This window comes from Saccostrea cucullata, unplaced genomic scaffold (assembly GCF_032062105.1).
Source record: "Saccostrea cucullata isolate Sc308-1 unplaced genomic scaffold, CSIRO_AGI_Scuc_v1 ctg626, whole genome shotgun sequence".
In the NCBI taxonomy this organism is placed as follows: Eukaryota; Metazoa; Mollusca; class Bivalvia; order Ostreida; family Ostreidae; genus Saccostrea; species Saccostrea cuccullata.
This window is the reverse complement of record NW_026931150.1, coordinates 147,709-164,610: the sequence shown is the minus strand read 5'-3', so window position 1 is coordinate 164,610 and position 16,902 is coordinate 147,709. Positions and strand designations below refer to the sequence as shown.

Below are 16,902 nucleotides of genomic sequence, written 5' to 3'. Positions count from 1 at the left end.
CATTTATGACATTTATTTATATCGCAGTTTGGAAAGAGAGTTTGGTCATTTGCAATATAATGAGGAATAATGTTGGATGTAAATAATGGTTTAACACAAAAGATCGGCTATAATCTGGCACATTTAACACTTACCTTTTCAATGTACTATCGTCATATACTATTGAAAAGGTTTTGTTCAATGGTGACGTTTTCCCATTCTTTATGCAAATGCAGAGCTTTCACATACCATTGTTCTCTTCGACAATGAGTATTAGCTGACCAGGAAGAAGATGTTACAAAATAATAATAAAATAAATAATAGACAAACACTACTTGTTTAATAATTACAACCATATATCACAGTAATATAGTACTGAAATGTAAAATGTTATTAGAGTAAATTGTTAATTATTTTGTTTTTGGGGCGAGTATAGTAATATCCACAGTGCTGCTGCTTTTAAAAATAGGTTAGAACATCAAATAATAAATAAATAATTCAGATGGAACAATAAAAAATTCTATAATGACTTTTGAAAGATGAAGGAATTATGAACAACAAAAGATCTCCTATTGATGTAATTATAATTTCTTTTGCTAAAGTATACTTTTTTGCATAGATTTTAAATTTTACTTTTTTTTCTCTATTTCCCCCTTTTTTCGTCTCCAGCGAAGCTTTCTATGGTATAACTTTGTAATCTCTACTCCTAATGAAACAGACCTTAAGGAAATTCCACCCTCCTATGATGTCATAGGTTTTTGCAAAAACTGTCATTAATTTAAATTCATACCCAATAGAACAATATCTTTTGGATTCAGAAAGAATGCTTTTCAATAGGTGCAATGATAAATATTGTTAAAGATTTTAAAAAATACACTTTTCAACATTTAATCCATTATTCAATCTTTGAAAATGTTGACAATGGCAACAACTCCTTCTCAGATCTCTTCATATAGGCATTTTCTTTATTGTACTTCTAATGTGAAATAGTTTCCCTGATATTCAAAATTCAAAAGTATCTTATAAATAGCATGTATTTCGGAACTTTCAACATCAGAATTATGCATTAGAACTAGTTTTTTTTTTATAATACTGTTTACACAATATGTACAATTTTTTCATGTAGACATATACTTCTGTTTATTTATGTCTCTGATCTAAATAATATGGCGACCTTTAAATTTTTTGCTAAAATTGGTAAATTTAAACAATACTATATGAAAATAGATATAGTTTTTGAACCATTAGATTTGTGAGGGTGAAAAAAAACTTAACATATACATGTATTTATGCTCCTTGAATTTTAATGAAGTATAAAACAGAGTTATGTATTTATATGTAACGGTAACGGTAATATTATAACAAGCCAATGCAGTAGTTGTACCCTTGGAGTAGATCTTATTGAAAACACTCAAGGTAAAACAAACGAATTTCATTTATGTTTTCTTTTTTCTTTTCTTCTTTTATGGGTGTTGCAATTAATACATTAGTACCACAATCGGAAACAAATCGATAATCTACAGGTTTTATGAGATCAGAGGGGAAATATGCTCAAAAATCCCTGTTTCAATCGGTTACATTCTGCCTGTGCCTCTTTTCATGATCTAGTAAACGGAGAATCCGTAATCAAGTCATGTGGAAATAATGCCATAACATTATGTATAAAAATGTACTGTGAAATCACTAATTTTCGTGGGGGTTTTATTTTCGTTGTTTTCGAGGTATCGAGAGACCCATAAATTCATGACCACCACGAAATGTAAAATTTCATATGCTCTACTACTCAACACTTCAACCACGAAATCAAATCCCCACATATCCATTATTTTTCCTCAAACCTTGAAAATTTCCCCCCACGAAAATATGTGATTTTACAGTAAGTAATGTATGACATAACCTAACAACAAATTAATCTGTTATTTTTATCGTTCTGCAACCCTTACCTATTTGAAAAGATTTCGTATGTTATATTATATATAATAATATATTTTTAATGCCTAGAACTAATAATATAGAAATATATAATTATTTCATTACAAACGATCATGTTTAAAATGCATTACACTCTTACACTCTTATAGTACTCTAAAAAGTACAAAGGAAGAGTGAATAGTAGGAAACATGAAGAACTATTTTTATCGAGAGTTATGACGAAATTATTTTTTCCCATCACGAAGTAAACCCATGCAAATAATTTGACGCTACTCTAGGCTGAAATTCGTAGAAGGCATGTATATCCAAAAATAACAACAAAACACCCAGGGCAGTTAAAGAAAACATATTCAAATACATATTGTTTCAACAAGAAGTAACAATACAAATCCGTTGTCTGATTTCGGAAAATAATACGTATTGGCAATTTCAAGAGCGATAAAACAAGTTCATGTTAATGAAATCTAAAGCATTCAGTTATAAGGCATTTTATAATTGCTTACAAAATAAAAAAAACAACATAACAAAGTAATATTGAAATCAAACACTATAAGTTACATATTAGATCAATTTCTTAGGCACGTCTCTCAGTATGTTCTGTATAGTTTTACATAAATCAATTATTGCCTACGAAACTCCGATGAAAATGCTAAGCTAGAAAGTTTACATTTTTTATTTAATTTGGAAGCTTTTGAAGGCAAAACGGGAAGTCTTAAAGTGATTCATTTTCACTCGAAGTAAAGTAGTCTCTTGTAAGAACGAGGAAAAGCTATCAGAATTTCGTAAGGTCAGTCCGTTAAATCTTCAATTGTACGCTCGTCATATACTTTGCAAGTGCATCCCGACTTTAACCTCATATAGTCCATTCGGTATGGTTGTGTAGTGTTATAATCCCTTACAATAGCATAAACATAGGTGTAGCTTTGAACACATTTAGAGCGCCTCATACTGTCGACGTACTGACAAGGTCGGTTTAAGACGCCGGCGGCACAAGAAGTCTCGTAAAACCTTTGAACTGTACGAGGGTCTCTGTATAATTTGAGTAGTCTCCCCTCCCTGGAGAGGCCACCAATGGGACTTATTTTTTGTGACACTGTCGGGCAGCAGTCTGCTAATCCACTATGTTGAGGGAGGGTATGATAAGCTCGCTTTCCTATTTCTTCGAATTCCCTGTAGAAAATAAAAATATTTTAGAACATGTTCTCTTGCATTTTTCTTAATTCATCGTTATGTCTAAAAATATCCCTTTTTGTGTTAATACGTGCATTCAACATTTGTAAGTCAGATTTGGATCCTCACATATTCTAAATAACTTTTGATATTAATGACAAGTGCTTCTTCAATAAAAATAGAACTAGGAAGAATTAAAATCTTGTGATTGGTCATCAGCAAACTTACTTCGTCAAAAGTCACTCTAATTATATACAAAGTACTTCGAGGTTGTTATTAAAAGGATGACGGATTTTCTCATTGACAACATTTATGTAGTTTTTGGAGACCAAGTTTTCCAACATTTTGTTGGATTCCCTACATTATACACCTTTATTAGCAGGCCTGTTTTTATATTCCTATGAAGCAGAATTTATTCAAAATACCTCTGTATGGGGAAAGTGAGAAAAACATTGCTGTGGTTTTCAACTCTACATTCAGATAAATATTTCGAAAAAGTTTTATCAATAACAGTATTTTCCAATTTTGAATGTCGACCCGAGAAACACCACAGTTTCTACCACATCTTTCTCATATTGAATATATTTTATTCATATTTGAATGCTTTGTTGACTAAAGACGAAAAAGGCCAAGTAACAACTAGATTATATGACAAACGAAATGACCATCTTTTCCATCGTCAGCTTTCCTTATTTGTTTAGTAATACTTCGCTTTCACCTGCATATCGTATTTATGTCTTTCAAATTATACTAAAAAACAATCATGCTTTGTATGATAAATTTTTAATCCAAGGGAGGCTACTTACACACAAGTTGATGTTACAGGGACTTTAACAACCTCATTTAAAATGAGCATTTTGTAAATGCAATGTTCTTTATAATGACCTTATTTGCAAATATAGCCAACACTGGATCGTATTTTGGCTGACTTTTTTCAAATGAATTGTTAGGCCTTTGTTCTGTGCTAAATTTTAAGACGGAATATTCCGTCTTAATCATCAACACATAGAGTTCACGGCGGGTGGACCGGTCGACGACAGTGGATGTTTACTCCTTCTGGGCACCTGATCCCGTCTCCGGAATTTTCATGGGGTCCGTGGTTGTGTTATTTCACATATTTGTATTGTTTGAAGTTTTTATGATATCGATCACTGTTCATTATCTTCACCCATTATTGTATATATATATGTATTTATAAAACAAGAATATGCTTAGCTTTATAATTTTTTTTTTTATAAAAATCCCGCCTATATTAGATAATTACCAAAATGTTTTTTGATAAACTTAATTAAACATACATTTTTCGATAATTTTAGGTCTTTTAATTTAAAAACATAAAAGCTTTAGAAATTGCTTTTAAAAAAGATCTCTGATGCCATGTTCAAATCCCCCTTTAAAGGAGCACGTTTTATAGCGTATAAAACTTAAAGGGACCAAGTCATCTTAATCGTAGTTCTCTATAAAAGGCAACATTTTATATAAAAAAAACAACAATGTAATTGAATTAACCCAGTAACGGCAACTCTTCTTTTATCATTAATCCTTAATGACAATTGAAAAGAAATATCGTTATAGAAACTTCAAAACTGTCGTTGTATGGTGCACAAATTTCGAATTTCAAAATTTAAATCAACTTACTGAAACAACTTTTAATTTGCATTTTAAAAATGCCGTGATATGAAGCATATGGAGATAACAAATATAGTATTCAAGATCAAATTCCATAAAACAATATAAAATAGGAGCAGAGCAAACACGGACCTCCAAAACAGCAGAGGTGGGATCAGGTGTCATGGAGGAGTGAGCATCCCCTGCCGATCGGTCACACCCACCTTGTGATACGAATTTCAAATATGCAAACCGTTTTATATAAATCTTGATAGTGTTATCAAACTATCGCTTAGTATGAACCAATTTTTGGCCATGAAAAAAGAGTTTTGCAGGGAAGAACTTGCATACAATATGTTCAAAAAGCTAATTTGCTTTTTACTGGATGGCTGCGTTCTATAATTTGCGTCACCATTTACATAACTGAAAGTAATATTTGACAAAAAGGACACAATGATAATATTTTTTGTGCCCACGTAAAGCAAAAAGGAGACAACGTCATAATGGATTGGTCACTTCATTCCACACTCACAAAACTGAAGATACAATAGATATTCCGAAAGCTGGTTTGAATATCCGGTGTAATTACGCTAATTGGATAAATGTACAAAGGACACTGTGTATGATCGAGTTGATACTCGGCAATTATATCTCTGAATTACATGATCAGCTGACCATGTTTGGTAGATATAGAGGATTCAATTGACGCAGTTGCTATTAGCCTATATCAATATTATATGGGAAATTTTTAGCTTCATCGGATTTATAAAAATTCACTATTGATAAACTACGAAATTGAAATACCCTTTCGATAGGTGAAATTATTAATCAATTAACGTTCCAACATTACTTTCCTTATTTCTAATTTCCTTTACATTAATAAAAAAAAAAATATGACAATCCTTTTATCTGCAAACTTTAAACTTGTGACAATAGATAAAATCTGACGTGACGATGAGAAACTTGGCAATTAGAACTCGTCACGAAATCATTGATCTTTTTTATTATCAGAATGCTCAATTTTTGGCTTTTCCTATTTTTATTTCTAATTTTTTTAATGAAATATTTCGAAATAATTAATTTATATTTAATTATACTATGAACGTTAAATAATTATTTTCTAATAAAGATTTCTCAAACTCGGAAGATGAAATATATGGAAATAACGAATATATTCAAACTAAAAAGTCCATTAAACAATATAAATTGTAAACAGAGCCAACACGGACCTCCAAAACATTTAGAGGTGGGATCAGATGCATAGAGGAGTGAGCATTCCCTGCCGCCCGGTCACACCCACCGTGTGCTCCTTTTCATGATCAGGAAACAACGGAGAAATCTGTGGACAATTCAATGCGTATATAATAGCCTAATAATAAGTATGACAGCATTTGACTTAATGATAGATATATTTGCTGACAAGGTCATTGTATCGACCACAGAAATTACGAAATGATGACTTTGAACGAGACTGCTGATATTCTTGATTCAGTAATTTGTTTGTCAATAACTTACTTCGTTTTAGAAATTGTTCATACGTAGAGCATACGTTTGCATATCGAATCAACTGAGAGATATAAATCCCAGATGCAGGTGATAAGGGTTTAATGCTGTAAAACTAAGGGAAACTCACGATTGAAAAGTTGAAGTCATCACGTATATCATAAAGCTTGGTTGAAGTTGAAAAGATCTAAATATGAAACAGATGTGTCAAACTCTGTGGTATCTTTTATTTCAAGCTCACTGGGATATATCGTATCGACATAAGAATGGAAATTGTTAATTAACAATATATGTCGTCGATATACCTAAATGTTTTAATAAAATGAACACAAGATTGCTTTAACAGAACATTTTATACATACTTATACAAATATTTTTGTGAAACAAATTGTGTATGTAAAGCTCGTTCAATTTCAACTAAGTAAACAAACATGTATGCATATTCCTACGGCCTTATGAGTGCATTTCCCTCCAATCTAAACCTGTGTGAAACGATTTGATTTATATTGAGAATTTCATTACTTTTTCAACGGAATGGGGAGAAAAGAGTCAGTGTTCAATTTTATAAATTCACGGCAAATTACGAATAGTGGACAGGGTTAAAACACGGTAACAAAAAGCATTAAAGTGGGATCAGGGGGAACATCTTTCCACCCGTCATACTTGACGTGGATCTGGTATAAAACATGATCTAACACTTAATGGAAAATACGACCAAACAAAAGGTTCTATTTACATACAAGATCAATTAAATTTGCAAAATGCTGACATAAAAGATGATAGTTGAAATACATGTAACATCAACTTATGTGTCAGTGTCCTTTCTCTCTTAAAATTAATAGACCCCAAAACATGTTCTTATTTATCGAATCGGTTTGTAGATATAAACGCCTGATGCAGATGAACATGGCATTTTGATAAACCTACAGGTATAGTGGAAGTTGCAGTGACAATTAAAAAGTTGGATTCATCCTATTTGTCAAACAGATTAGTAGTTTAGTGGATAGTTTGTCATTAACGTTTATAGTACATATATGTAAAAATCCAAGTATAGAGCAGATGTTACAGATTATTTTTGTCCTTTATTTCAAGTTCACATGGATACATCGAGTCCGTACGTGAATGAGAATTGATAGCCATTTTTAACAGATAAAACTTCGTCAATTATCGAAAGTTGAAAACCACAGCAAGTATTTGACCTTACTTTGTGAAAGTTTTTAAAATATAATGTATGCTTTATAGGTATAAGAATATCCTAATCGGTAATTAATAATCACAACTGTGTTCATTTCAATTCCAATAGCTTGTTGCCAAAAAATACACATAAATACTTTACTTTTGGACGGCGATTCGGGTTTGTTAAAAAGTCTGGAAATAGGCCAGATTTTATACATTGATATGCAAAATGATTACCATTTGCCTATTTCAATTTTATATGTATTATATGCAGGACACATATTTACGACCAAAAGAATATAGCCCGTCTTCTGTCATATGCATTTTTTTTACCCGATATCAAAGATAATTTTGTAAATATATATACTAGTTTCATTCAGTCTGACTAAAGCCAGCCCCTACTATATCACTTCTAACGAAGTGATATAGTAGGGGCTGGCTTTAGTCAGACTGTAGTTTCATTGGTATTGAACTTTCAAGTGAATTGTCAGAAAGAAAAAAAAATCACCTTTCTTCCCATAGGATTGCTCTAAGTAAATTTGCCTGGTTCTGAATTGGATTCGGTTCGTCTTCAGTTTGTGCTTTTATCATAATGCTGATTGTCCACATTGTGATCTAGAAATTTTATTAAAATGAATCAAACACATTTAGAAAAATTTCCAAACTAAAATCATCATGTTTGTTGATTGATTGAGAGAGAGAGAGAGAGAGAGAGAGAGAGAGAAAGAGAGAGATCTTGGTTTCTTACCCATATTGACGTGATAACATGCATAATTTCAACATTGGTGATTTTGTTGTGGGTGGGTGGTAATCGCGGAAGCTGAAAAATATTCAAAGGTTTAAAATTAATTGAACACATAAGCTTTGTGTACTCAATAAATTACACTGGAGAGTAACTAATAATTCTCTTTGGTGTGCCAGAGCAACACTGAGAGATCACATTACCAGTAGTTTTTAGTATTTAAGCACATGCTGTATGTCAAAAGTTTTCACAAAACATTCACGAATTAATCTAAATGTTTTTAATCGATTATAAATATTATCTCTATGCTCCCAAAATAGGACTACGCGATACAATTCAAATTAAAATCAAAGGGATGAGGGTCGTTAACGGTATCGAAAAGATACTCCCCTATTTGTTTTCCCCTCCTAACAAATCGGCTTATTTATTTATTGCAATATTAAAACTAGCTCCAAAAGTAACTCAAATATGAAAAACAATTATTTTATGTGGTTTTGAAAATACATATAGATAAATAAATGCTTTAGAAATAAAATCAACCATCAGTCACAGTTATAACATACATTAGCAACAGTTAGAGTTGGAATACGTGACAAACTTATCCGATTTTTCAAAACAAAAAAAAAAAGAAAGAAAAAACATTTATCAATTTGAAAAAAAAGAAAATCTAATTTTCACCTAAAAAGCAAAAAAAAAAAAAAATACATTAAAAAATATGAACTATTAAATCCAAATAGAAACATTTAGATTGCAATAAAAGTCACCAAGTGTTAATTACAACAAATTGATACTTTTTTTAAAGAAATCAAATGTATAGGAAATCGCATGGTGCATTTATTTTAAACGTGGAACTAAACATTTCGATTCGTTTTCAAAACAAGGAAATGGATAAGAAACTAACATTTCCTATCATGTGTACATCTGGTATCATTCCTAAAATGAAGTGAGCATAATCATATATTTAGCAATAAACAATTTAAAAGTAAAGTTCAATTATTATTTTCTTCCAATACCTGAAATAGTACAGGTATGGCTAGTATTCTGAATTGTACGATTTCCCGAGGGGATTCTTGTCCCATTTCTCTAATTAGCTTCCTCAATATGACGACTTCTGAAGCACAGTCGATCTTTGATCTACTTTACAATGAAGATAATTCAGATCTTCACTTTCTTTATTTAGAATGACTGTGACAGTCCTTGTTGGAGATGGAAATGCTGTTGTTTACAATCTGTTTTTATACAAATAATTTTTTTAAGAAGATGCTTTTCTTACCTTTTATATTTTATTACTATTCCAATTTCGTGCTTCTTAGAAAAATTTATACTATATTTCTCGCATACGATAAATAGTTCCTAAACTGTTATTATGTCCAAATGATTTGAATAAAGCTTCTCCATGATTTCAGCCTCTTACAGTCCTCACTTCGACACTCCACCCCTTTTGTGACGGTGATGCGATACGGTGTTTTGAAAACGTTGTGGTATTTATACTGTAATTTTATCGCGTTGGCGAGATTTATAACCAATAACTTGATCAGCTTTCTATTATAAAGTCTGTGCTTTACTGGGCTTTTTTTTTCCTCCATCCAATTAGCCAACAAGCCATGACTCAATATACTGTCGCTAATACGTGGTCAGTTATACCCAAAATTATGCAATCGAGCCAATATTTAGCCAGAGTGTTTCAAACATCTTTTAGTTTCCTAACAGACCTTTAAGCTTTAATCATCTCTAAAGATTTTTTTGGCAAGTGAAATTGATCAGTTTAACGGTATTATATATCAATAGCAATATTTTACGATTCGGAGGATTTTTGCGAAAAACAATGAGCAAACTAAATCATTTGTCATCACCAAAGCAGTCAATGAAATAACAATCAGCTTTGATTTACCAATTAGGCAATGTAAAGCGCAAAAACGATAAGAGTAACACAATATTCTTGTGCTTATGTCAAAAGCATCTTGAAACTTCTTCAATTCATATTATATTTAAATGTCTTTTTCTGCTGGCAAAGATATTTCATCAAAATGCACATATTCAGCTTTGTCCGAAGTTAGGCAATATATCTCCAAGTGTTTGCTCTATCAAGAGTTTAACTCGTACGGAAGAAGAAGAAGAACAGCTCAACATGTCAATAAGGCCAATAGAACACCCTGAACTGTTTCCAGCATCTTCGAAAACATATTCTCGTCTACTGACTGACCAGACATGGTATAACTGTATACTCTTATAGCTTTTTCAGTCATATTGTAAAATTGGTTTCCAACGTCTGATGCATTCTATAAAATAATTCGAAAGTTGTGTTTAAATTGTATTTTTTTTTTTTACTAGAAAGCGATTGTTTAATTGATGTTTTTATGAACTTTTGTTTGATTTCACTATTGTTCGCTTAGCAGTATTACTTGTACACATGTATATAAAATATTGCAGTATTCATTGCCGCTTCTTCATTGGACCTGTAAAATCAAGAAATAAGCAAACTCAAAAAAAAAATTTTCAATTATGAAAATTAAATCATCATTATCATCATCATTATCATCGTCACCACTCTAACACTAAATGTAACAAGGCTACGAGTGGTGGTATCAGTTCGATTAAATTTGATCGTTTTATGTCAAAAGCAAGGTCATTACCTTTTCGCTGGACATTAAGACTAAAAAAATTACTGTTGCCAATCATGCGATGCCTACATCTAGTTCCAATGATTAGATATTTTTCCTTTTTGCACAAAACGATGATACGATGACACAGGGTCTTTCAGAAGATATTACCAAATTAACATAAATAATTTAACTAAAACGGACATTGGCAAATCCGAATTTACCCATTTTTTTCTCACATTTTTAGGATATATTGGTTATATGATGTGCTTCATATATTTATTTTTTCTTAATTTTATATATATGATAATTTTGTAACATAAAGATACAAAATGACAAAAACAAGTTTTGATAGTTTACTTTTTACGGATTTTACGGATTTTTGGCCCCAGGGTGTATTTAGATTGGAATCTTACAAAAAAACTAATATAATTGTTGTCTGTTTGCAAAATCCTATTTATTTTATATATTTTAAAACCTTAGTCCCTTATTAATAATTTAACTTACATTTGAAAATTTCTTCAGGTCTTTAATTGTGTAAAGATTATAACTAAATTTATTGATCTATAATAAGTTTGAAAGGCAGAAAAGATATTTTCATACGCCACATTCCGCCAAAAATATAGTCCTTGCTAGATTTCAAACTCAGTTTACCATTTCTATTTAAATTTGTGCAATTGTAATGAGGAGAGAAAAAAAAATGATCTTTTAAATCTCTTACATCTAAATATATATGACATATGAGCAAATTTAATCTGAATATTTCATCTAGTCAGAAACCAGACAAGAACCCTTCCTTAATGTGTATTGCGAGCCATTTGGAAAGTACCGATTGTGACGTCACATCTCGTTGTAAGTACGTTATATTGTATTTCCATAATGAAGTCAAAATAGTGCCAATTTTTCCTTGATACAAGAAAAAAGTAAAATATAAAGATAAGATACCAATTTTAGAGTTTCATTTGGATATGACATGAAGTTTTTACGTTATCAAATCTTTCGGGCGTTGTAGAATTAGATCACGTGACCGACTTCATTTACTCTAAAAATGATATCTTATTATTTAAGCATTTATTTTTAGACAACGATAATTTGTGCAGTAAGGATATGTGCATATTGATATTGTCAGCCATCTTTGGAAAAAAGCTTGTCCTCTCCCGACCAACTAGCTGAAAATGGGCCGAGTCAAAAAAAATTTTGTCTTCCAGGAAAATAATACTTTTTTTTTTAAATTTATTTTCCTGAAGTATAATGATTTTTTTTAAATCCCCACATACCTACAGACCCAAATCTATTACTCTGAGTCGGAGAAGGCAAATGGTATTTTAAAATGACCTTACAATAATGGGTGCAAACCATATTATGAGTTGTCCTAGTATTTTCATAAGGTTAATCGAACGTTGACACTTTATTAAACTAAAGCCTACGAATGTCGACTTTTGTTTATTATGATATATAGTTTAATATAAATAAATAACTTAATAGGAAATATATATATATTGGAAATAAATATATTTCCAGAGTATTGCCAAAATGATTAAAAGTAAGTTTTAAATTAAGAAGATAAGAAATAAGTAATATTCAAATTTAAAATTCATTACTTATTTTCAAAGCAAGTGAAGATTGTTACAAAAGACAGGCCAGTTATTATAAAATATATAAAATACCGCTACTTTTGAAAAAAAAAAGTTCTGATGAAGTCAGAGCAACAAAGTAATTTAATCCTTACATTTTGAAGTTCAAAAATCAAAATTTGTGAGTTTGGACAGAAAGCATTTTAATAATTGGCTTTAAAATCAATCAGGTTAATTATAAATTAATTTTGACATTTCAATTTCCTTCTCGAATTTCTATTTCTGATGACGGTTAAAATATTTTGCTGGAGGCAATGTTTCATCGTTCGGTATATTGTAAAGACACCCTAAAAGTACACTGTACTAGAAACAGAGACACTCCCCATTCCCAATAAACTGACTGATTTAACGTTGCTTCCGCTAAAGATGAAAAAACCCACCTCATATTTATTGGGACACATATCGAATCAAAGATAAATTTATACAATGTTGGTAGAATTAAAAAAAATGGATTTTTTTTTTCAAAAGATTTTTTTTTTAAATATACTGCTAATTCCTTTCTATTCGCGACAACTTTATTTCGCATAATTACGAGGGTTGTCCGGTAAAATCGTGGACAAATCGTTTTTCTCGTAATGGACGCACTTAGCTGAAATTTTCAGTAAATGTTAATTTATCATACTTAAGTGCATCATAATTTTTTTTTTGGTAATCTATAGACAATAGTAAAGATTTTATTATGCTTGCATGTGCACAAGGTACGGTCCCACGGCACACAGTCAAAAAAGCAAGGTTTGATTAGAGAATACACAAATATTTATTCGAAATAAACGTTTTAAATATATAAGATTGGGATAAAAATATCCTTATTCGTATATTTTTTTATCTTTTTAAATTTTCAGAATTTGGTTCAAAAATAATTAAAAGAGCTGGTAAACGCAACACACGAAAAATGGCGACGTTTGATTACGTTACGGCGCACCGGTTAGCAGTTCAGTTTAATTCAAAGATTGCATTGTCACCTTATTAAGAGACTTTATATGAATACAGAAGAAAAAAAATATGAAAATTTTAGTATACAAATGAAATGGGAGTTTTCTTAGCGAAGTCCTTTTTAATCGAGTCCCCGGGTTGTACAAAACATACGGACGAACTGATATTGTAATAGCAAAAGACTCTGTCACTGCCGACCGTCGATATAAGATTGTCTATAAATTGAATGATGGTGAGAATATTGTTCATAACTTTTAAATCTTCAAAAGATCATATGTGTGCCAGATTGGAACTGTTTATGTAGACTCAAGTATGTGCATCAAAAATTCCTAAAGTTAAGTGTTTTTCCTCTTTATTTTTTACAAAGATGAAAACTGTTTGTTTTTGTATCATTTTGTATCTTTATGTGACAACTTTACCATACCTGTATGTGAAAATAAGACAAATTTAAATATAGGAAACATAAAAAATTATTAATATATTCATAAAATTTATAGAAAGAGCATTAGAAACAATGATTATTTTTGAATTATTTATGTCAATTTTACCGGTAATATCATCTCATAGGCCCTATATGTGCCCGAAAATTTTTTTCTATGCAAAATAAAAGTATTCATTAAAATTCTTTAAGAGAAAAATCACAATTCATTATACTTTTATCAGTATTTCTTTGTCAATAATATCCATGGAAAAGGTAATGACCTTGACCTGAAATTTAATAATATAAAAATTTGAAAATTGAATTTCAGATTAAAATAATAGTGATATTAAGTCATATCTTGATTTTGTGAAAATTTCATTAATTTTTAAATGAAATATGAGAAGAATCCTACCTTATGAATGAAATGCTGAATTTTGTATAAATTGAATTTGAAATCTTTTCTCTTTGAATTTAAATTTGATAAAGTAATTACTGTCTATTGTTTGTAATTAATGTTTTATATTATAAGTTCATTTATTGGGAAATTGTAGTGGAGCTTATGTAAAGAGTCCCTATCAAGTGACAGGACGTTATACCAATAATAAAAGGTGACAGTAAATATTAAAAAAAAATACACTAAAAAATTAAATGCTTTTTTGATCTATCTTTAAAAAAAACACACTTTAGCAAATCATTGGGTTTACAAATTGTGTATTTACGTGTATCATCTTTAAAACAGTATGGCCTTTGTTCTTATACTACATGTTAATTTAATTAGGAAATGTAAGGGGGTCATTTATCTGATCCATACATAACCTGGGCCCGGTTAAACATACTTAAGGTGGGTTTTCTAAAATCCAAAATTCTCGATCCTTAAACATAGAATGTTTACTCCTAGTTGAGATTTTTTTTTTGAGAATTCTCAAAGTTTTATGATGGCGGACCCTGACCCCCCTCTTGAAAATCTGGGGGTTTTTGTTTTATATGCCATGTTCTAAAATTTGTATTAATTGTAGATTTTTTGCTGTTTATTATTTACATTTTTTAGTTAAAATTAGCATAACAGTTTTACAATTTCAGAAATATACGGGTGTATTTTCAAGATTTTGACAAATATGACGATATTTAACAAAATTTTGAATGTAAATGAAAATTTAATTGGTAATTTCCATTCTTATGTCGATACGATATATCCTGGTGATTTTGAGATAAAAAATACCACAGAGTCTGACACATCTGTTTCATATTTAGATATTTTACTTGAAAAAGACTGGATAATGGTAATCTAACAACCAAGCTCTATGATATACGTGATGACTTTAACTTTTGAATTGTCAACTTCCCTTACTTATGCAGCAATATACTTCATCACCTACACAGTTTATATATCTCAATTAATTCGATTCGCAAGAGCATGCTCTACGTACAAATAATTTCTAAAACGAGGTAAATTATTGACAAACAAGTTGCTGAAACAAGAATATCCGCAGTCTCGTTTATAGTCATTATTTCGTAAGTTCTATGGTCGATACAATGACTTTGTCAGCAAATGCTCTTTATCATTTAGTCAAATGCTGACTGACATTTTGCATTCTTATTGTAAGTCCATTATTTATACACTGAATTGACGACGGATTTTTTCCATTATTACCCGCTCATGAAAAGGAGCACACGGCAGGTGTGACCGGTCGGCAGAAGATGCTAAGTCCTCCTTGGCACTTTAACCCACCTCTGATATTTGGAGGTCCGTTTTTGCTCTGAACCTACTTTGTATTGTTTTATGGATTTTATGATTTTGAATACTATGCGTTAGCTCCATATGTTTCATATCAGTGATTTAATCTCACCTGAGTCGAAGGCTGTCCGGCGTAAGAATATCGTCTGTAAATTTTTCAGCTTTTCGAATTCTTCTCAAGAGCCATTCATCCAATTTCAACCAAATTTGCCACAAAAGATTCCTGGGAAAAGTGGATTCAAGTATGTTCACACTTGACAGGAAGTGCCACGCCCTTTTTCAAGGGAAGATTATTAAAATCTCGTGAACATTTGGTGTCATTTTTAAAAAAAAAAATCTTCTCTAGAACCACTGGGCAAATGATTAAGAAAATTATGTTAAAGCTTCATTACGTACTGTAGATTCAAATTTGTCCTTATCATTTCGAAGTTTTACAAATGATTATGTAGAAACTGTCTTTAAAGATATCAGGAACTTCAAAGCCATTATAGTTATATTATATCCTCAAGTTGTGTGGGGGTAGGACGGGGTCACAACAGTGTGGCAACGTTAACATAACATATAGGTGTAATGATGAAAGGGCATTTGAGGGAAACGCATTGAAGACTTCAAATAGTGGAATAGTGGAATGCCTTAACAACCCCCTTGGAATGGACTATTCTATAAATGGGTAATAAAAGGCAAAGCTTGAGGAGGCAGGCATTCAGAAGGTAGCTAAAGAAGTTCGATGTTAAATCAGCAATAAAAAGTTAAAGTATTAGATCATTATAGCAAAAGATTCAATGGAATTTATTACATTCTAGTAACAGATGTGTAGGTGGTGAAAACTCAGTATTTTTATTTATTGCTATAAGCATATTAAGGTGGGATGTGTTCTCATTTATAACACTGAATTTCGGTAAGAGCAATCTTTGTTTGAATCAAATTGAAAAAAAACGTATCCGGTAAAAAAAAGAAATTATTTCCAATTGTCAATTTAATTCTGATGTATTTGAGTGCATTTCACCACTACAGTATTTATAGATATTATTTACAATTTTATTTGAAGAAGGATATGAAGATATCGAACAGTATTCAATCTCAAAGTCCATAAAACAATACAAAATATCAGAGCATTAAATATGAGCACACATGGAAAACCTCATGATTAAGAACAAAATAAATTAATTAACGTTGTAAACATCAGCGGCAAGTATCCTGGGGAATTGATGTTAAGTTTTGGGTGATAAAAGAAAATTTAGATACTGTGTAATATAGCTTCAGATAGAGCCGTTTTGATAACTATTTCAGTCATTCACTCATACTTAGTAGAAGACAAATCTACATACCCTTTGTAATATTTACGTTACTTAGGAAATATCTTTGAAATCTTTTGAAGAACAACTACGACATTATTAGTCATATTTATACAGAAGCAACCTTAGGTATTGTAAAATCAAATATGTTCAAATTATGACCCCAAGGGTTAG

The 16,902-nt window shown here is 30.8% G+C and overlaps 1 protein-coding gene across 1 annotated transcript; it reads right to left on the bottom strand.

Moving 5' to 3' along the window:
• Window positions 1–2,242: 2,242 nt before the first annotated feature.
• LOC134231592 (uncharacterized) lies at window positions 2,243–9,723 on the bottom strand. The gene is made up of 4 exons (XM_062713573.1): window positions 9,384–9,723; window positions 8,117–8,188; window positions 7,877–7,983; window positions 2,243–3,081 (listed from the first exon to the last, which is right to left on the bottom strand). Exons 2-4 carry the CDS (start codon window positions 8,138–8,140, stop codon window positions 2,700–2,702), a joined length of 513 nt encoding a protein of 170 aa, XP_062569557.1. The 5' UTR covers window positions 8,141–8,188; window positions 9,384–9,723; the 3' UTR covers window positions 2,243–2,699.
• Between the last annotated feature and the right edge of the window lie 7,179 nt (window positions 9,724–16,902).